General features: G+C 41.1%; 1 protein-coding gene across 7 annotated transcripts in view; it reads right to left on the reverse strand.

Moving 5' to 3' along the window:
- Nucleotides 1-22863, reverse strand: part of LOC122794113 (interleukin-15-like) — a 1779266-nt gene that overhangs the window by 243849 nt on the left and 1512554 nt on the right. For 4 of the 7 annotated variants that reach the window (XM_044062275.1, XM_044062278.1, XM_044062273.1 and 1 more), the window contains one exon: nt 1816-2223. The exons of 1 other annotated variant lie outside the window; for it this stretch is intronic. In XM_044062275.1, coding sequence (XP_043918210.1) covers nt 2116-2223 — 108 coding nt within the window. In that variant the 3' untranslated portion in view covers nt 1816-2115. Of the gene's footprint in view, nt 1-1814; nt 2224-22863 lie in introns of those variants that run through there. 2 more of the 7 variants (XM_044062276.1, XM_044062279.1) reach the window with 2 other exon arrangements.

Here is a 22863-nt window from a genome sequence, read left to right on the forward strand (position 1 = left end):
GCCATTTCCTCCATATAGGAGACGAAGCGAGAAGATAAGATTTTATTAAAGTCTTTAGGGGTACGTTTCCCTAAAGGAGATTTGCAATACCATAGACGTTATTGTTGTAATGCTTTTGGTCAGTATTATTATTATTATTATTATTATTACTATTACTATTATTATTGTTATGTTACCAACAGCATTATTGTCAAATAAAAGCTGTTTGCCTTTTTGTTTTTGGTTTTATTGCTGACAGGTAAGCTCAGTTGACACTTCACAGTACCACCACTACTTGATAAAAACAAGCCCATTAAAGACAGTCATTTGATGGTAAGATAAACACATGTTCTATGGAACTGATTTAATTCATGAAATATATTCTTTCTTAGTGAGTGCTACACTAAATATTTCAGGATCTAGAGCTTTCATGTTAATGACATACATCTCATTATAACTTATCATACCACTTTTAAGTGAATTTCTTTTACTTGCTACTGATACAGTGTACACTTTAGCAATAATCCATGTCTGGCTGTGGGTCATGCAGTATTTACACATGGTTGCCGTGGTTTGATCCCGAAAGTGAAGTCCGAGTAATTAAACAAAGCCGACTGTGGGTAACTCCTGCATTACCCACACCTAGTCATGGATTATTAAGCATTATACTATGACATAATTTAAGCAAGAAATTGCTTACCTTTTCTAAATAATTTAATTGGATGATGGTACTTTATGTTGATTTATTTATCATTCGTTTATTGGGAAAGCCCGACTTGGAATGAAGCCAATTTAAACCCACATGAACACAGGGAGGACATGCAAACTCTGCAGAGAAGGCACCCCAGCCGAGAATTGAACTGGAGAATCTCTTGCTGTGAGGTGACAACAATACCACTGCACCATCCTTTAGTTTCCTTCCATCTCTTCTCTTGCATATTGTACATCTGAATGATATATTGCATATGTGTATGGCACATATATGCCAACACTTGCATACTACACCAGCAAAATGTACGACTGAAGATACAGTAGCTACTTTCTTCTTGAATATCTCCCCACCTTATGTCAATGTCTTCCCCTTCTTCTCATTTATGACCTATTAGTTTCTAAGGAGTTGTTTGTTGGAAATGAAGACAACAAGATAGGGAACACAAGGGCATATAATGGGGAGGGTTTCTGTTTTTTTTTTTTTTTGTTACGAGAGTATATTTATGTTTTTCTTATGTATAGTGTTGGGCTGCAGTAATTGGACTTGTTCAGGTTGGTAAAGATCTATTTGTAATGGGAATGCTGATTGCTCTGTTCAGTCAACATGCACATGCACTGTTTTTTACTGTGGTTGTCTTTTTAAATAATTCTATTCTTGAGCACATTCACTACTGTTTTACACACCACATGACTAATTATTGTTAATTGATGGAGTATTTAAACCTGTGGTTTTTTGGTCTTTTTGTGATCTGAAGAAGCAATTGTTTGAATTGTGAAAGCGCTCATCTTTTTCATTAAACTTTTTGACTACACTGGATTTGGAATTTCATCTTTTATCAGCCATGGAACTGCACTTTTCTTGTTTTTTACTTGTTGACTGTTTGGTTTAGTGCAGCTAACCATTGTGAGGTATTTATATTTTCTCAACATGCACATATTTGAATAGCAAGGAAATTTTATTGTACGATTTCTGTTTTGTCATCAGTAGTGATACTTCTAGAGTTAGGCATGACTTGCATATATACTTATGTGTATTTTTCCACATGTAAGTGAAAACAACGTAACCACAAGGAAGTCTTTTTTTCCTACAAACACAATTACTGAGACACAGAAAGTACAGACACAAAAGCTAGTGTAGATAATTTCTATAGTACAAAAATACAAAACAAAATATTTTACATCTTAAGTATTTTTCATGTGCATTAACAATATGTAGAATAATAAATACATTTTCAGCTCAGATTACAGCAATGGTAATACCTAAGTGTATACTGCTTCATAAATGTGGCCCTGCATAGTTCTGCCCTTAATTACAGATTACTTTAACAATTAAAGTAGAATCCTTTTAAGTTTGACAATAATATAAACAGGAGAGTTAACGGTCAAGAGGTATATTTATGACACAAAACAAACTATCCCAGTATATCATTCACATTTGTCATAATACATGCTTAAACTATCTTTAAAACTTTTTACAAAATACCAGATGTCTGACTCCGGAAATTCTTCACACTGTTGACATTCACTTTGGTTCTATTAAAAGAGAAAATATGAACAATATCTTTTTATAATATTAGATATGAACATCATGCCTATCTACAGGACTATCTGGTAAGTTTTTCTACAACTTTCTTTAATCACAGGTCACCATATATATCTAACTACATCTTAGATATACTTGAGTTAAGACTGAGATTAAGTACAGATGCACAGAAAATGTTCAGTCTGAGCTTCATTTTATGTACATATATATGTATGTATGTATTTAGTTACTTCTTTATTCATTCATTAATTTTAAAGTTTCATTTGTTAACTAAGATAGACCACCTTGGCAAGGCACATTTTCAATGGAATTCTAGCTAGAAAAGCTCCAAAAATAAAATATAAACAGTATGAGATGATATTACAAGACCATTCAATGTAAGCATGACAAATTACTGTAGGTACGAAAGTGTTTGACTTTCTAGTCCTGTTAATGTTTGGGACAGGGTCTGCAAGTTTTCCGCTGTGTCGGAGTGGGTTTTTGGTACTTCCCCCCCCCACATCCCAAAGAAATGAAGGCAGGCTAACTGGTGATCCTGTAAACTGTCTACAAATTTGAAGGAAAAAAATGTTAGGATTACATGTAACAGTTACTGGTAAAGATGGAATAAAGAAGATTGAACAAAATATGTAATAGGAAACCACATGTATGGCCAATTGCAAAAGATAACAAGCATAAGTACTGTAAACTGATTAACAACAATGAAAGAAGGTACACTGTATGTTTACATAAACTCAGCCCTCATTTACAAATATGTATTAAGCAGATGCAGATTTTCAAACAGCCTATATCAGTGTAGGCTAGCAGATTTTGCTATAAGAGCAGGTGGTGTTATCACTTCTTTGTTATCTGATAGTTAATAGCCTAGTGGGATTCCTCTGTACTTTAAGTGCTAGCCACAAAGTTTGAGAAATCATTTTATGCTCAACTCCTGAGAGACTTGCTTGGCTACAAACATCTGCATTACAAGCTGAAGCTAAGTGAAACTTGCAGTAGTGTATTTTAGTCTTCTGTTAAGTACAAACGTGCAGTTTTAAAAGTACTGTATTTTCATTTTTTTTCTGTTTCCTGTGTGTTTCTGAACAGTGTGCTGTGTGTCTCTCTGCAGTTAGTTCCCCACCCTTCCTCCCTGTTCCTGTGTTGGTATTAGTGTTGATGGCTCTGGAATTGCCCTCCCCTCCTGTAAGTCTGTATTAGAACACTCCTCCTGGGTCCATCTCATTTGCTCACTTAATCGAGTACAGTTAGATCATATTCTGAGTCTAGTGTTTACTATACTTAATACAGAGAGAAGATTTGAGAAGGCCAGCCCACTTAGGTTCTTCCTTCCTCTCTTCTTGCACTAAATAAAAAAAAAAATTGCACTTTATTAATTTGCTTTTACTGTATTTGTGTTTCCTCCTACTTTATTCTGCTTTTCTTAAAAGTACTCAATTTTATTTATTCTGCTGCATTTATTACTGTTTGGTCGTGGCCTGATTAAATTGTAACTGTTATTCTAAGTCTTTTGGTTTAAGGCTGTTTTACATTAAAAAGGTTTGTGGTCTGCACTGTTGTGGCAGGACAGGTAGTTTACATCCTTCTAAGCTGGGAATTGCTGATTGAAGGCCCAGTGTCTGCTATTCTAAAAGTGTATTAGTTCTGGCTTAAGCACATGGGCTTCAGGCCAGTTATTCTATATTAAGAAGGTTTGTGGTCTGCACACTTGTGGGAGGAGAGGTTGGATTCTACCCTTCTGAGCTGGGAATTTCTGGTCACAGGCTTATTGTGACTGCTTATTTGAAATGTTTCTTTCTGAAATTGGTGCGCCTTGTTGCTGTAGCATAGACCAGATTCAGGCCTGCTGAATCTAGCTTTGTTTGTATAACTTGAGCACTGATCCAGGCCATCTTTTTTCGGAGAAGGTTCCCCTGCACCCTAGTAAGCAGGGTTGTGCAGTAAGAATTTGTCTGATTGAAGACTGCTGGAACACGGATCAGTTTTGAGCTTTTTTCTGGTTAACTGGGTAACTTGTTTAAGTCAGTTTGTTCGTTTTCTATTGTTTTATTTATATATATAATATATATATATATATATATATATATATATATATATATATATATATATATATATATATATATATATATACATAAATTGCACTTTATTCATATGCTTTTACTGTATTTGTGTTTCTTCCTACTTTATTACTGGGGGCATTGACTACAACTCTGATCTGCGATATATAACAATAAGTATCCTTTTCTGTGCTTTTAAACTGTTTCTTTGAGTGTATCTGCTTTACTTTCTGAAAAAAATATATACATATACTTGCTTTCCACCTTTCTACTTTCTAAGCTAGTATAGTCCAGTTTTCAGGTTAGTGCTGAATTCAGGGCTGTGTTACAAACCTATGTGTTTGCCCATACCTTACTTGGATAGAAGGAAGTTTCTCTGTTCACCTGTGAGAGAGGGGAGCTTTGAGCAGCCTATCTGTCCCTGGAGGAGTGGTTTCAGCACAGAAATTAGTAGTTTATTGGCCATTTTGGGCTAATTTCTATCTCTTTCTTTTTCCCTGCTATAAATACCGTATTTGTCCGGTTTTGCACACCGGGCAGCGCCGGTTAGCTAGGGTAAAACTGTTAGCTAGGGTAAAACTATTCCTGGCTCCACAAAGTCTCCTCTTCAAGTTTTCTCTTGGAACTAGACAAACTTTCAACTTAAGCACTCAACCCATTCATTTCTCAGCCCGGCACTTGCTCAAAACTTATAGCAAGCACTTATAAACCCTAGCACTAGACCCTCCTGTACTGTACACAAGGACAAGGCTCTCTATTCGACCTTACCAGCCATCCAGTAAAACAGTTCACTGTACCTATCCAGGCATGTCCAAAGGACAGTATCAGGTGTGCTCTCCAGTCCAACTGGTGAATCTGGGCATTTTGAGGCAGTGTTACAACTGCATCATGTACACAGACAACCCCTCGTCCTACAACCAAACACTAATACATGCGAGAGATGCAGTTATACAGCCAAACTAGAGGCTAAGCACTCTCAACCCAAGACTGGATCAGACAGTCAAGAGGAGAAGGGAAATACTTGCATCACACTGGTGGTCTTACATAGACCCATTAAACCAGCACCGGCAAAAAACACACATAAATACATGAAAACATACTCAGAGGCTCTAAATAAAAATCTGCAAAACCAACAGAGACCTCCAAAGCAAACATCCAAGCAACTCTACCCCAACACAAATCATGAAACACATACTTCACAAAACCAGTGTGCCATGCAATCACAACCCTTAAGGCAAAATAACATACCCAACATACTAGTAATAGGTGACTCTGTAGTCAGGCACACTGGCATCCCACTCACTAAGCTGAATAAGGAGAAGGTTACTGTTAGCTGCCTGTTGGGTGCCAGGATCCGCCACATAACACAAGCACTCAGGTCACTTCAGAACAAATACAAATATGACTCTGTCATTGTTCATGTTGGTGTGAATGACCTGAGCCGTACCTTCCTTGACTACATGAAGAGAGACATGGAAGAGCTCTCTGATCACGTAGCCCAGGATGGTATGACCCTGACCCTCAGTAGCATCCTGCACTCACCAAGAATAATACCAAGGTATAAAGAAATAATTCTCGATTTCAACAATTCGCTAAGTTTCTGGTGTCATTCAAAGGGGATCCAGTGACTGTCCACCTGGGATGACATGCTTGACAAGTCACCCTGCTTTGCTAGAGATGGCTTGCACCTGTCACCCTTAGGCTTTTGAATACTGGCCAAGGTTCTTGTCACCCCCCTAGTGCCTTTTTCAGGCAAGGATCAAAAGACAAACCCACCGCCGTAAATAGCACAAGTAACAAAAAACTGAGGGTAATGCTACTCAATGCCAGAAGTCTAAACCTCAAAATGCATGCACTCGAGGCACTCCTCAGTATGAAGAAAATCGATATATGTGCAGTAACAGAAACCTGGTTTAAGGCTCCAGAGAGCACCCCAGCACTACCAGGCTACAACTCATACCATACATTTCGGCCACAGAACCCAAACTGAAATACAAAAGGTGGGGCGTATCCATATTCATCAAGGATACCCACACCTCCAGGTTAGTGGCACAGAGATCATCCATGTGCAATTAACAATGGGTAAAACTGCAATTCAAATTGTAGCTTGCTACAAATCACCCACCATGTCCCAGGACCCCCATTCCACGTTTCTAAAAACACTGGGAAACATAAAGTTCCTACCAAACACTCTAATATTGGGTGATTTCAATTACCCAAACATTAACTGGGAGAACTACTCAAGTACTAACTCCCTTGCCCAACTTTTCCTAGAATTTATAAACTCAAATGTCCTGGATCAACTGGTCAACACTCCCACCAGAGGTGACAACATATTGGACCTGGTCATCACCAACATGGGCGACCGGTGTTCCACACCAGAGGTCAACCCCTTGCTGGTTAGATCTGACCATAAACAAATCACTTTGGATATCCATATTCCCACCCCCGGACAAGAAAACCACTGTGTAAAACTTTTCAAAAGCAAACTTCACATTACTTAAGACCGAGGTGGAAAGTTTCAAAGCCCCCCCTGCTGAAGGATAACACTGTCCAAGCTGCAAAATCCTTTATCAATGCATTCTACGGGCAGCTACAAGAATGCATGGATCGTGCCATCCCAAGCAAAATCAAGACTCACTCCTCCAAGAAAAGGAAACCAGGATGGTGGACTCCTGCCATAAACAAGCTATACAATAGAAGGAGGAAACTAATACAGAAAAGAGTAAAATCTGAAGAAGGGAAGACATCCCTGATCAGTATCAGCAAGAAACTACGATCCCTCATAAAATCATCCAAGGTGAGCTTTGAAAGAAAAATTGCCAAGGTCTCCAAAGATAACCACAAGGCATTCTTTAGCTATGTCAAGAATCTAAGTGGCAATGCTCAGATCTGCTCGGACTTAGTGCAGAATGGCACAAAATACACTGAACCAACCAATATCGCCAACATCCTGGCAGGCAGGTTCAGAGCAAACTTCATCCCCCTCTCACCCCCAAAAGGGTCCACAACCATACCAGAAGAATGTAGAGTCCCTGAAATCACAGACACTCACATTAAAACAGCCCTCTCCAAAGCCAAAAACACAGCATCAATGGGACCGGACGGTGTCACAGGCTGCGTCCTACTTGAGCTCATAGATGAACTAGCCCCTCACCTAAACACACTGTTTAAACTCAGCCTCTCCACAGGCTACATACCCATAGAGTGGCACACAGCAACGGTTATTCCGCTCCACAAAGGTGGAGCCACAACAGACACTGGGAACCATTGCCCTATAAGCCTGACTAGCTTGGTCTGCAAGGCTATGGAGTGCATCATCATGGAACTCATTAACAGAGACAATAGGAACCTCCAAACACTGGACCCTACCCAGTTTGGCTTTGTTAAGGGCAGATCATGCCTCCTAAACCTAGTGGACTTCTTTGAGACAGTTGCTAAGGCTATAGACGAAGGAAAGGTGGTATACACAGCCTACTTAGACCTCGCTAAGGCCTTCAACACCATTCCCCATTCTGGTATTATAGACAAGCTCACCAGCCTGAACATAAACCCCTATGTCACAAGATGGGTAGCCAACTGGCTCATGGACAGAACCCATTTGGTGAGAGTTGTGGGAGCTAGGTCTGACTTTAAACCGGTTACAAGTGGCATTCCCCAGGGCTCAATCCTAGGACCCCTCCTGTTCGGCATATACTTCTCAGAGGTACAGGAAAGCACAGGAGGACTATGGCTGACCAAGTTCGCAGACAACTGCAAACTAGGGGCTATAATTGACTCTCCGGCTGACACAGATATCCTCCAAAAGGGTCTCACTGAGATGGACAACTGGTGTCAAAATCATGGCCTCAAGCTAAATGCCAAAAAGTGCATAGTCATCTCCTTTGGAAAAAACAAAGTACCCACAAACTACCACATAGGTGGTAGTCCCCTAAATACGGAAGACGTAATAAGGGATCTGGGGACCCAAGTAGATAATAATCTCACCTTTGATAATCACATTGCCAAAGTGGTTAGAAAATCCTTATACGTGGCCCACCTAACCACAAAAGGGTTTGCATCCAGATCAGAAGAGGTCATTGTGCCCCTCTACTCATCAGACCCATCATAGAGTACAATGCCCCATTTGGGATGTACCTTACAAGATACCTGCAACAGCTGGAAAGACCACAGAAGTACCTCACCAAGAAGATCACTGGCCTCAAACAGATGCCTTATACAGCTCGACTGAAGAAACTCCAGTTGTACTCAGTTGCATACTGCCTACTCAGAGGTGATCTCTGCCTGACATACAAGGCCATGTCCAACCCAGAATTGATGGACATGCTCCACCTAAAGAAAACCTTATCCCCTTGAGCCACATGCTCTAGGGATCTTACCCTCACCACAACAATAAATAGGACATGCTGGAGGGACAGATTCCTGTCCCAGAGACTTCCCATGCTTTAGAACAAGATCCAAATCTACATTAGGCAGAGCTCCTCGCTAACACTCTTCAAAAGAAATCTTGACGAGTGGATGGGAAACAGAAAGTTTACCTCGGGGATCACTTCAGTGGCTCTGCTGGACAGAGGCACAGGGAATTAATCTAAGGGGACGGAGAAAGCCAACACATTCTGGCTAGGCTTATAAATGCCTTACGCCAGATAGCCTAGTACCAACCTATGAACCTATGAGTAACAGACCTCAAAGGTTTATTCCAGGTTTGGAATATACAAGGGGGCTCAAATTCATAGGTTCATAGGTTCATAGGTTCATATTAGGCTATCTGCCCTGGGGCAATTATAAGCCTAGCCCGATTCTGTATGGCTTACGCCACCACTTGATTTGAGTATACTGTGCCCTTTTTAAGGTTTAGTTTACTGTGCCTCTGTCTAATAGTGACACGGGAGTAATCCCTGGGACAAACCTACGATCCCCCATCCACCTATCAAGATTCTTCTTGAAGAGATTCAGTGAGGTGCTCTGCCTCACATGAACTGGAATTCTATTCCAGAGCGAAGGAGCCTCTGGGTTATGAACCTGTCCCTCCAGCAAGTTCTATTTATTTCTGTGCTGAGGTTCAAGTCCCTCGAGTGTGTGGCTCTAAGGGATTTAGATTTACTGAGGTGGAGCATGTCCATTAATTCTGGATTTGACATAGCTTTGTATGTCAGGCATAGATCGCCTTGAAGTAGGCGGTATGCAACTGAGTAGAGCTGGAGTTTTTTTAAACCGAGCAGCATATGGCATCTGTTTGAGACCCTTGATCCTCTTGGTGAGATACTTTTGGGGTCTTTCTAATTGCTGCAGGTGTCGGGTAAGGTACATCCCAAAAGGGGCATTGTATTCTATGATGGGCCTGATGAGGGATGAATAAAGGGGGACGACTACCTCTCTTGATCTAGATGTGAAACCCTTCGTGATGAGGTGGGCTATATAGAAGGTCTTTCTAACCACTTTGGCAATGTGGTTTTCAAAGGAGAGATTGCTATTAACTTGGGTCCCCAGGTCCCTAATAACTTTCTCTGTACTTAATGGGTTTCCGCCTATGTGGTAATTTGTGGGCACATTGTTTTTGCCAAAGGGTATGACTATACATTTTTGGCATTTAGCTTTAAACCATGGTGCTGGCACCAGCTATCTGTCTCTGTGAGACCTTTTTGAAGGATGTTTGTGTCAGCTGGCGAGTCGATTATGGCGCCCAGTTTTCAGTCGTCTGCAAACTTGATGAGCCATAGTCCTTCCACGTTTGCCTGTACCTCGGAAAAGTATATACCAAACAAGAGTGGTCCCAGGACAGAACCCTGTGGGACACCACTTGTGACCGGTTTCGAGTCTGACATGGCTCCAGCAACTCTCACTCTGTGGGTTCTGTCTTTGAGCCAGTTTGCGACCCATCTTGTGACACAGGGGTTTATATTTAAGCTGGATAGCTTATCTATGATGCCCAAGTGGGGTATTGTGTCAAATGCCTTTGCAAGGTCCAGATAGGCTGTGTGGACTACCTTCCCTTCATCTATGGCTTTGGTGACTGTTTCGAAGAAGTCAACCAGGTTCAAAAGGCAGGATCTGCCCTTGACAAAGCCAAACTGGGTAGGATCTAGTGTCTGTAGGACCCGATGTCTATGTTTATGAGCTCCATGATGATCCTCTCCATAGCCTTGCAGACTAAGCTAGTCAGGCTTATGGGGCGATAGTTTCCAGGGTCCGTTGAGTCTCCACCTTTGTGGAGTGGGACCACTGCTGCTGTACGCCATTCTGTGGGCACATATCCTGTAGTGAGGCTGAGATTGTATAGCTGTTTTATTTGAGGGATTAGTTCCTCTTGGAGCTCATGTAGGACGCAACCTGGGACTCCATCTGGTCTCATGGAAGCAGTGTTTTTTGCTTTGGAGAGGGCAGCCTTCACCTGAGCATCAGAGATGTTTGGGAGGCAGCCCTCTGCCGGGATAGATACTTGCTCTTTTGGGGGGGGTGGAGAACTTTGCACTGAACCTGTCTGCCAGGATATTGGCGATGTCTGTGGGTTCAGTGTATTTTTTGTCATTTAGAATCAACTCAGAACAAGTCTGGGAGTTGCATCCCAGGTTCCTAACATAACTGAAAAAAGCCTCATGAGTGTCTTTGGTGTCCTGTGCAATTTTTCTCTCGAAGCTGGCCTTGGAGGATTTTATGAGGGATCGTAATTTTTTGCTAGTACTGATCAGAGATGCCTTCCTATTAGGGATTTTGCTCTATCATGTAGTAGCTTCCTCCTTCTGTTGTACAGTTTATTTATGGCAGGGGTCCACCAGACTGGACGCCTGCCTTTGGATGATTGGGTCTTGGTTTTGTTTGAGATAGCATGATCCATGCATTCCTGGAGATGTCCGTAGAATGCGTTTATATAGGATTCTGCAGTTTGGGCCATAGTTTCTACTGGCCCTGGGGCCTTGAAGGATTCCACTTCGGTTTTGAGAAGTTCGCTTTTGAGAAATTTTTCACTGTGGTTTTCTGGGCTGGGGTGGGGTCGGGATGTGGACATCCAGTGAAATTAATTTATGGTCTGATCTTACCAATGAGGGATATACTTCTGGTGTGGAGCATAGAGTCCCCATGTTGGTAATGATCAGGTCTAGTATGTTGTCCCCTCTTGTGGGAGTGGTGACTAGTTGTTCCATAGCATTTGAGTTTATAATTTCCAGGAACCTTTGGGCTAAGGTGCTGGGGCTTGAGTAGTGCTCCCAGTCACTGTTTGGGTAGTTGAAGTCACCCAATATAATGGTGTTCAGAAGGATTACCAGAAAGTGTACACATCCCTTTGCATATTCAGAGACAGCCTGTCCGTGATGCTTTTGCACGAAGACTTGCAGCACCATGGTAGACTGTCTCCACGTCATACTACATGCTAGAGAGGCAGTTTGGAATGGAAGCATTTGTTAATTAGCCATGTGCTCTCTCCCAAGTACTTGTTGTGCAAACTAGCACAGCTTCTCTCGCCTGCTCATTTTAATGACCATAGCCAAAGGGCAATATTCATCTATTGCAGAAGTAGTACTGGGGAGTCTAGTAGTCAGGTAATGTTAGGGGGTGTGTGACTCTGTTTATGTGAGGATTCGCATGTCTGAGAGTATGCGTTAATCTGTATCTGCCCAGGAGGTGACAGTATGGGGATTAATGAGGGTTTAGGTTAGGTGTGTGTATGGGTGAATGGAAAATCTGTATGTGAACCTATGAACCTATGAATGCCATTGGGTGGGGAGGGGAGTGTGTGTGTGTGTGTGTGTGTGTGTGTGTGTGTGTGTGTGTGTGTGTGTGTGTGTGTGTGTGTGTGTATGAAATGAGTATATGAGTGTGCATACATATGTGTGTGTATGCCATGGAGATTGGGGTTGCTGTCACACTTCCATACACCCCTAGACTAACAAGCAAAGCTTGCAACATTGGCTGTGAGAGACCAGTAGCCACCAGGGGTAACTCTACAGACATGGGCTGGATGGACAACAGACACCATGGATAACTCTAAGTATGAGGCTTGGAGGAAGAAAGTTACACCAGGGATAACTCTTAAGTACAAGGGTTGGGGGAACAAAACACAAAGGATAAAGTACAGTTGTCTAAGTAAACTTGCTTTAACAGCAGATATTTGAATGATCACTGCTTAAGTAGCCTAAGCTTCATTGGTTATAACCTGCATAGGAAAACTTCCAAAGCTTCAAGGAGACTTCCATTACTCAGTTTGAGAAGAGTTGACTAGAAAGACAAGTTTGGGATGCCAAGCCCTTCAGAGCTTTCATGCCAACTGACAGAGGGAGACACACTGCTAGGAAAAGAAACATAAATATCCACACCCTGGCATAAAAAAATACACCAAAGAAGAGGGGAGATGGAGGGAGGGAGCAACTACTGGCAGCAGTGATCATCTGAATATCCACAGTTACAGTAAGTTTACTTACGGAGCTGTACTATGTTCTTCATATTGATCACTGCTGCAGCAGCCTAAACTATGTGGATAGATTATTATAGTTTAGAACAACTGAGAGTTGGATAGGGAAGGGACCAGGAGAATGGTTCTAATAAAGCCTGTCTGAGACCTGGAACAGGAATCTAGTTTAGAGTACATTGTAAAAGTATGCACCTTTATAGTACATTGTAAAAGTATGCACCGAGGATCAAGTTGCTACTTTTAGAATACTTTTGAGTCCATTCCTTTCCAAAAAGCTATGAAAGAAGCCAAGGACCTGGAAGAGTGAGCCTTGGCCCTGCCTGGACTAGTTTTGTTGTACTGGGGATAACAAAAGGTAAAAGCCTGGGACAACCATTTGTAAATTATCTGCTTTGAAAAGGATTGGCCCTTCTTCTTACATTCATGAAAAATGAATAACTGATCAGAAGTTCTGAAAAACAGTACACAAGCTGTCTGTGGCCATTCAGTGTATGAAGTATCCATTCTCCCTTATTTTTAGGGTCTGGAAAGAAAACAGGGAGGTAAACAATTTGGCCTAAAGTAAACATGGATATCACTTTAGGTATAAAAGAAGGATTATTTCTCAAGGAAACTTTGTTTTTGTGAAATATGAACTAAGGTTGACCAACTATAAGAGCTCTCAACTCAGATACTCTTCTTGGTGTGGGTCAGAACAATCAGTAAGACTGTCTTCCATGTTAAGAACCTCAAGTCAGACTGATTAAAATCAAGCAAGCGTTAGCTTCTCTAAAACAAAATTTAGATCTCAAGGAGTAACCACTGGTTTTCTGGGAGGCATCTTATGTAGTATCCATTTTAAAAACATATAGGGACATTCCTGTCTAAGGAAAAGAAAAGGCTTCTGTCCTGGATCAGAATTTTTTCCAGTTGATTATTTAGAGAGGGAGCAAAAAGGTTTACCCAAAGAATTCTCCACAGATGAACTGAATCTTGGAAGACCCCCAGATCTAGTTTCCATTTGTGAGGGTCTGCCATTGTTATGCTCAGCTTGTCTGCCACACAGTTTGCTCTGACGCAATGTAAGATGCCTGAACAGTGAGATCATGCTGTAAAGCTATATGCGATGCTAACATGGCTAGTCTGCAAATGGGGTAAGATTTGATTCCCCCTTATTAGTTTATATATGACATCACTGTGTTATTGTCTGTAAACACTTGATGAGGTTCAGAGATGAGAGCCTTTATAAGAGCTGGCATCTCTTTATGTTTATGTGCTTTTCTATGCCTTTCTTGTCCTAGATAAATTGTTCTTTTATTTTCCTTGACACTGTTCCCCAAACAAATTTGGGTCAGTTGTAGGGACTGGCTACTTTGAAGCAGGAGGTGAGAATGGGAGACCAGGATTCAGAGATATTTGATAGCTCCATCAAATGATTTCTCTTTCACAAATCCCAGAACTGAAATTTGAGAAGACTAGGGGTGTTGATGATAGGACTAAAGAGACTTCAAATACCCCTGTATCTTTCTGATATGGAATCTTGCAAGAGGTACCATGAGAAACATGGATGCCATGAGATGCATGATCCTGAGGTATTCCCTCAATGTGACATGTCTGAGTGGAAACCCTCTGGAAAGATCTAAAACTACATCTATTTTTTTCTTATAGAAGAAAAGCTGTTTGCAGTGAGGTGTCTAGCAGGCATCCGAGAAACAAAGTCATATGTGATGGAGTCAAAAAGGCCTTTTGAATGCTTTTTGGAAGCCCAGCCTGTGTAGGAGAACTCTTACCTAAGTGAGAGATTCCTGAAACTTTGATAAAAACTCTACAATGACAAGTAAGTTGTCTAAATATGGAAAAATGTGGACTGTTGCCTGCGATGGATTAAGACAGGAGCTGGACACTTTGTGAACACATTGGAGCAGTGTTAGTCCAAAGGGAAAGCAGAGAACTGATAATCTGATCCAGGCACAGAAAATCTTGAGAAGCACCTGAAATTTGAATGAATAGGAATGTGATGATATGAATCTTTTAAATCAAGGGTCATTAAAACAACTTAAATGAAAAAGGAGGGGTGATGGGTTGGAAAGTGAAAGCATTTTGAACTTTTGAAACTGATTTAGGAAAGAAAGGTCCAAAACTTGTCTACATGAATTTTCTTTTTTTTTGGCACTAAAAAATATTCTTGAATAAAATCCTTTTCCCACCTAGGAAGGAGAAAATTATTTTATTTTCCTTGGAGACTGCACATGATATAGGACAAGCGGGAAGAGAAGGATTTGATATGGTAGATCATAGGATCACAGGAGATTACGGCCCGGAGGTCATTTTAAGCCTAGGCATTTCAACCCAATGTAATACCATAGAGGTACTAGTGAATACCCAAGATTGCATTTAGTGATGACTGCCCATGCCCAGGAGGGCTGCGAGCTCTATCCCTGGTAAGAATTTACAGTGCCCCATCCACTCATCCAGGTTCCTCTTGAACAGTGTCATATGCTCTGTTTCACATGAATTGGTAGCCTGTTCCAAAGATGTGACAGTCGCTGGGAGATAATTCTGTCCCTCCAGCATGTCCTATTTAAATCACAGGCCATATTAAGTCCCTGGAATGGGTAACCCTAGACCCATTTGATTTACAGATATGCAGTAAGTTCATTAGGTCTGAGTCTTCAGATGCTCTGTAGGCCAGGCATAAGTCTCCCCTAAGAAGTCTATACGATACGGAGTATAGTGACAGGGATTTTAGTCAGTCTGTGTAAGGCACATGCTGGAGGCCCTTGATCTTCTTTATTAGAAACCTTTGAGGTCTCTCTAATTGCTGTAGGTGCTTAGTACGGTACATACCAAATGGGGCATTACACTCAATCATAGGCTGGATAAGTGCAGAGTATAGGGGGGTTATAACTTCCTTTGCTCTCTATGACATGCCTTTGCTAATCAAGTGCGCTATGTGGAAAGCTTTCCTTACAACAGCAGACATATGGTGGTTGAAGTTAAGGTCTTGTTCAACCTGTGATTCCAGGTCCCTTACCACTTCATGGGTACTTAGGGTATTGTTGTTGATTTGATAGTGTGAAAGGACATTGTTTGTGCCGAAGGGAATGATGCATTTCTTTGCATTCAGTTTGAGACCGTGACTAATACAGCAGTCATTGGCCTGTGACAGACCCTCCTGGAGTATACTGACATAATTTGGGGACTCAATGATTGCACCAGCCACAACCCTTTAGTTTTGACCTGAACGTCTGAGAAGTATATACCAATCAGTAGGCGGCCCAGCACTGACCCTTGAGGTACCACACTGGTAATAAGTTTTCTGGTTGATGTGGTGTCACTCACTTTGATAGAAAGTTGGCAACCCATCTTACACCGAAGGGGTTTATCGGTAATGCCTGAATTTGGGATTGTGTCAAGAGCCTTTGCCAAGTTGAGGTATGCTGTGTGCACAGCTTTGCCCTCATCAATGGCCTTGGCCACACTTTCAAAGAAATCCACCAGATTTAACAGGCAGGAAACTGCCCTTCACGTAGCTGAACTGGGTAGGATCCAGGGTTTGGAGGTTACCTATGTCTTTATTTATGAGGTCCACAATGATACATTCTATGGCCTCACAGATGAGGCTGGTCAGGCTTATGGGTCTGTAATTCCCCGGGTCTGTTGTTAGGCCAGTTTTGTGGCAGGGACTAACTGTAGCTGTTCTCCAGGTTTGCTAACTCTGTGGGGTCAGTGTGTGTGATACCACTGGCCACCGATTTTGCACATGCTTGGGTCCTACGCTGCAGGTTGCATACATAGCTGTAAAAGGCCTTATAGTTATCCTTGGCAGTACTTGTTAGTTTTCTCTCAAAGAGCTCTTGGAGGATTTGACAAGTTGTTTTACTTGCCTGTTACGGCTGAGGGGGGTGCTTTTTCATTGCTGGGTCCTTGTCTCGGTTTTCTTGGACAGCAACCTTTTGCATTTATTGTAGAGTTTGTTGATGCTGGAAGTCCACCATGGCAGCTTGATTTTACTTGGGGCTCTGGCTTTCATTCTATCTGGTACAGCCGAGTTTATACACTTATGCAAGTGATTGTGCAGGGCTTTAGTGTAGGCTTCAGCATAGTTATTATTTTCTGCTTAAGGTGGGGCTTGGAATGTATTTATACCTTCACCTAGGAGGGTATAGTTTGGCTTGGCAAAGTTGTTTAGTCTGATTTCACCCTTTGTGAGTTCTGGTGTTAGTGTCAGTTTGAAGGTGACTGATTTGTGGTCAGTTTTAACTAATGAGGGTCCAACAGCTGCAGCAGTGCACCTGTTTGACATGTTGGTGAGGACCAGATCTAGAATGTTTGTTCCTCTTGTTGGGGTATGGACAATTTGCTCCAGGGCATCTGAATTCACAAAGTCAAGGAACTTTTGTGCTAGTGAGTTTGGGCTAGTTTCCCAGTTGATGGTGCGATAAACAAAATCCCCATAACCAGTGTGTTTGGCAAAATATGGATTGTCTACAGTTTGGTTAAGTAGAATTTGTGGGTGTACTGACCCATGGAGGGGATCTATTACTGGCTAGGACTTGAATGGGGGTCTTACCCACCGTTGACCTGGAGTAACTCCATGGAGTTGTCCAGTCTAACTAGAAGTGAGGTGAATTTACCTGTAATATAGATTGAAACACTGACTCCTTTGGTTTTCATATGTTCATTTTGCAGTCTAAAAGTGTGAAAGGCATTGTAGCCTTGCAGGGCCGGGGTAGTCTCTAAGGCTTTTAACTAGGTTTCTGTGACTTCACAGACATCTACATCTTCTAGTGATAGAAGTGCTTCTAGGAGTGCAGTTTTTGGTTTAAGCTCCTAGCATTTAGCAGCATGATCCTTATTATATTCTGATTGGTTCATTTCACATTGGTAATGCTGTTTTCGAGACCTTGCCCAAAACATCACTATGGGGGAGTCAAGAGTCTTTGTCAGCAGCTGAAAGCCTAGGAGTGGCAAGTGCAACCCATCTCTGGCAAAGCAACGAGGTTTATTGACCATTGCGTCCCAGGCAGACAGGAACTGGATCCCCTTGGAATGACAGCAAAAACTAAGCCAATTATTGAACTCAATCATTTTTTTTATACTGTGGCATCATTCTAGGTGAGGGTAGTATGCTGCTCAATGCTAGGGACATCCCTGTCTGGGAGACATACTCAGAGCTTGACCATGTCTCTCTTCATATAGTCCAGTGAGTGAAGTACGTCTCATGTCATTCACACCAACATGAACTATGACAGAGTCATAATGGTACTTGTTGCTGGGAGACCTGAGTGCATGTGTGATTTGGTGAATCCTGGCACCAGACAGGCAGATGAATATGACTTTCTCTTTGTCCAACCTGGTGAGTGAGACATCTGTGTGCCTCGCTATTGAGTCTCCAATGACAAGAAAACTTGTTTTTTGAGTGTTGCGCCTTACAGGCTTGGTGGGTGAGACACTGGTATTGCTATGTGTCATGGGTGCTGTGGAGACTGTGTTATGTGTAGCAGACTTATGTTTTGGAGGTCTCTAGTGTTTCGATATGTTTTTCAAGAGAACCTCCACGTATGTGTATTTACGTGTTTGATGTGCACTATGTGTATGAGTAGTGGTACTATGTGAATATGTAGTGGTGGGTGAGCTGACAACCTTTTCCATGTTACTGTTTTGAGTGAGAGAGAGCATGGATTCTAGATTCTTGGTGTAACTATATCTCTTGCACTCTGCACTAGACTATGTTAGTAGAGGGTTGTCTGTGTAAATGAAGCAATTCCTACACTGCATCAAGAGACCCAAGTCAACAAGATTGGAAGGAGAAACAAAGGTAGTCCAACTGTCCATAATGTTAGGTTGAAGACTGTTGTCACTAGAAGTGCCTTTTCAAAAATTATCATGGAGCTCGGCAAATGGATATTTCTGCCTGGGTTTTAAGGGAAAAGTTACTGAATTTAACTGTCTGGTTTTGGCACGCAATTGCGTGGCAGTGCATGTTGCAGTGCAATGCACAAACAAGCTGAAACCTGCTCAGATGCAGGGCCTAAATACCAGAAGTTAAAACTTGAAAAAACTCTAACAAAACTCAAAAGGACCAATGAGGATGCTTATTGCAAACTTACCAGTCAGGTGCCAATCAAACACAATTGTCTCACAATAGTGCAGAAACCTGCTCAAATGCAGGGCCTAAATACCAGAAGTTAAAACTTGAAAAAGCTCTAACAAAACTCAAAACGACCAATGAGGATGCTTATTGTAAACCCTACACTGGCCTCCCTTTACCAGTCAGGTGCCAATCAAACACAATTCTCTCACAATAGTGCAGATAGGCCCCTTCCAATCCAAGATGACCTGGAAAATGTGCTCAGACAAACAAACCACTACAAACAGTTCTAGAAGCAGCAGGCCTGGATCTGGACTATGCTACAGCTACTAGCTACCCTAGTTTCAGTGGGAAACACTAGAGAATATTTAACACTGCAGTAAAATAACACTGAAAGAACATTTAAAATAGAAAATCAGCCAGGAGGCTCTAAAGAATGATTTAAACAGTTAACAGATCAGTTAGTTAAGTGCTGCTTGGCGAGAAAACCAGAGCAGGCCGAAAAGATAGATTTAAAACAGTGAAAAAATACCAGTAAATACTTTACTAACAGTGGAAACAACAAAAAAAAAACTTGCTAAACAGTGAAAACAGCAATAAAATTTGATTTTACAGGCACAGTGTAGCAGGCAATTGAAGTATAACAGTGTAGATTAGTACACAGTAAAAATACAGTATAAACGTAGGCAGCAGGCAACAAAAAAAGTGCAGTTTTTTGTGTCTTTCGACATTTCCTGGTTAGGGGTCGCCACAGCGGAACTCCGGTCCGCTAATGATTGGCAGTTGATTTTTACATACCGGCTTGCCAGGCCTGACGCACAACCTTCAACGAAGGTATGCCCATTCACACATGTCTCCACGCAGAAGACGCTCTAGCTGAGAATCGAACTGTAAATAGTATAAATAAGCAAAAAATAAATAAATAAATAACAGGCAACTTATGGGTTTTTGGAAGCTCAGAAGGCTCTAGTCGTCTGGTATCTCAGCTCAGAGTTGTGGTTGCTACCCCACCTCAGTTCAGCTCGTTACAAACAAGCAGAAACCTGCTCAGATGCAGAGCCTAAACACCAGAAGCTAAAACTTGAAAAAAAAAAAACCTCAAACAAAGGACCAATGAGAATGCTTATTCCAATTCCTAGACTCTCCTCCCTTTACCTGTCCGATACCAATCAAACACAAATCTCTCAAAAAAGTGCAGACAGGCCCCTTCCAATCCAAGATGGCCTAGAAAACGTGCTCGAAAAACAAACTGATACAAACCGTTCCAGAAGCAGCAGGCCTGGATCTGGACTATGCTACAGCTACTAGCTACCCTAGTTTCAGCTGGAAACACTAGAGAATATTTACCACAGCATTAACATCTCAGTGAGGCACTGCAAAAATGCTTAAAACAGCAGAAAAACAGCCAGGAGGCTCTAAAGAATGATTAACAGTTAACAAATCAATTAATTAAGTACTGCTTGACAGGAAACCAAGAGCAGGGAGAACAGATAGCTTTAAAACAGTGAAAAAATACCAGTAAGTACTTAAATAGTGGAAACAACAAAAGGCTTGCTAAACAGTGAAAAACAATAAAATTCAATTTTACAGGCAGTGTAGCAGGCAATTTTATTTTATTTATTTATCTTACATTTGTTCACTGGGAAAGTCTGACTTGGATAAGATCCATTTTCAGTGGAGGCCCAGGGAGAAAAGCTCCACGCATAGAGATTAATACAAAACTTATACAAGAAATTATACAAAATGTATACAAGAAATTATACAAAAAATATACAAGACATACAGTACACCAGAAATTACATTCTATGCTATTATAGCAGACATTTGCATTATGCAATCATCTGATATAATTCCTTATTATAGTGTACAATTTGTAGTTTCTCAAAGTAGAATGAGGAAGGGTTTGTAGGTGAAAAACTGGATAGAAAAGGATGGAGTTTGAGATTATCTAGACATGAGAGAGAGCATAGATTATGAGGTGGTCAGGGAAGAAGAAAAAATAAAAAACAGAACTATTAAAACTAGTTATCCTGGAGTAGTACAGGAGCAAAGCCAGGTGCCATTAAGATAATTTTTAAGAATCTTTTCAAATTGGTTGGTATTTGTTTTGTTTCTGATGCTGTGAGGTAGTGAATTCCACCTTGTTGCTATATGATTAGTAAATAGGGAGTCGCCTGTTGTATTATTTGATTTGGACACTTGTAGTAGAGATATATTTGTTGAGCAAAGACTTCGGTTTTTGGTATGGGTCTGGAGAACATTTAGAAGGGCAGGGTTTTTTCAGGTTGATATACTAGTTTGTGTGCTAAGATTAACTGGTTATAGGATAAAAGTTATAGGAGTTCTAGCCAGGAGAATTTTTTTAAGGAGTGACCGTGATGAGTATGATGTGGGCAGTCAGTTGCAAATTTAGCTATTTTACTGTGGCATGTTTCACATTTAATTAAATCTGTCTTTTTAAGTTTGGTGAGAATTAGGGGAAGCATACAGAAGTGTTGACACTGGATGGGTTTTAGCAATGGCAACCCTAGAGGTGTTAATTAGATACTTCTTATTTCTCTAAAGAGTACCCATTTTTTGTGAACTTTCTTAATTGTTTGTGCTATATATAGGTCACATCTTAGGTCGTTATTTATTATTACTTGTAGTCGTTTTGTATGTGAATCGGCATTCATTTTAGTATTATTCCTAGCTGTGATGTAGAAGGTGCTGGGGGGGATCTTGGGGGTTGGAAGACCATGAGTTTTGCTTTATTGGGGTTGAGTATGAGCTGATAGTTAGAGAGCCATAGCTTGGTATCTAAGAATGATTTTTGGGTTATAGCATGGAGGTGTTGCAAGTTATTAGCAGCACATAGGATGTGTTGTGTCATCTGCATATTGGACAGTTAAAGTCAGTGGGGTAGCACTATGGAGGTTGTTTGCAATAATAGTGAAGAGTAGTGGCCCAAGAAATGAGCCTTGAGGTACTCCTAGTGTGACAGGAAGAGGGGGGATAGGACATTAAGCCATTTTACAGACTGTTGGTGGTCCTGTAGATAGCTTCAGAACCACTGAAGTGCAGAGGGGCTGAGGTTCAGTTTGGAGAGTGTATTTAATAGTTTGGGGTGGTAGACCGTATCAAAGGCCTTGGACATGTTTAGAAAGACTGCATTGACTATTTTACCATTGTTTCTCAGTTGGTTGATGGTATTGGTAAAACTGAAGAGTGCAGTTGTGGTACTATGATAGGTCCTAAAACCATGTTGCTAGCAAGCTGGTGAAGGTAAGATAATGAATCAGTTGGGAGTGGATACATCTTTTGAGGAGTTTAGATAGTGGAGAGAGAATGGCGATTGGTCTGTAGTTGGTAATCTCTGTGGAATTTCGCCTTTGTGTAAGGGGATAATGTGTACAATTTTACATATTGCTGGGACATATTGTTTTACTATGGACCTGTTAATAAGGACTGATACTGGATAAGATATGGCTTCAACTGCTAGTTTTAAATATTTGGCTGGTAACTTGTCAGCTGCTATTGAAGTGGGTTTGAGTTTTTTGAGTAGTTTCTTAATGGTAGCTGTGGGAACAGGCTGAAAGGAGAAGGAGTTGTAGTTAATATTGAGAGGTTTGGAGGCTAGTGATGGTTCTGTGGAATTACTTTTAACTAGAGATAGTACACTTTCAGTGAAGTATTTACTGAATTCTTCTGCAACAGTGGTAGGAGCGTGTGATAAGTTGGGGGAGGGGTAGTGGAATGTCCTGGGCGGAAAATGGCATTTATGGTATTCCAAATTTTAGGGGGGTTATGCTGTTGTTTATGTTGCAGGTTGTAGTAGAAGTTTTTAAGGAGTATTCTGGTGTCATTAGTTAGCCATGGTGTGTATGTGGCCTTAATTCAAATTAATCTGGGGGGGGGGGGGTTGTTTAGAATTTCAAGGAAGGTACTGTTGAAATAATCTACTGCAGCATTAAGGGGCAGGTTATTTAGTAGAGACCAGCTACATTTTTTTAGGGTATTGATTACATCTTGGGGGTTAAAGTTTTTTTTTTACTGCGGATTCGGCAGAAGGTGGTGAGCTTGACAGCATTGATGTTTTTTCTCAATAGATAGGTTG

The sequence above is a fragment of the Protopterus annectens genome, chromosome 2.part1, assembly GCF_019279795.1.
Source record: "Protopterus annectens isolate FY-2018-M chromosome 2.part1, PAN1.0, whole genome shotgun sequence".
NCBI classification, from domain to species: domain Eukaryota; kingdom Metazoa; phylum Chordata; order Ceratodontiformes; family Protopteridae; genus Protopterus; species Protopterus annectens.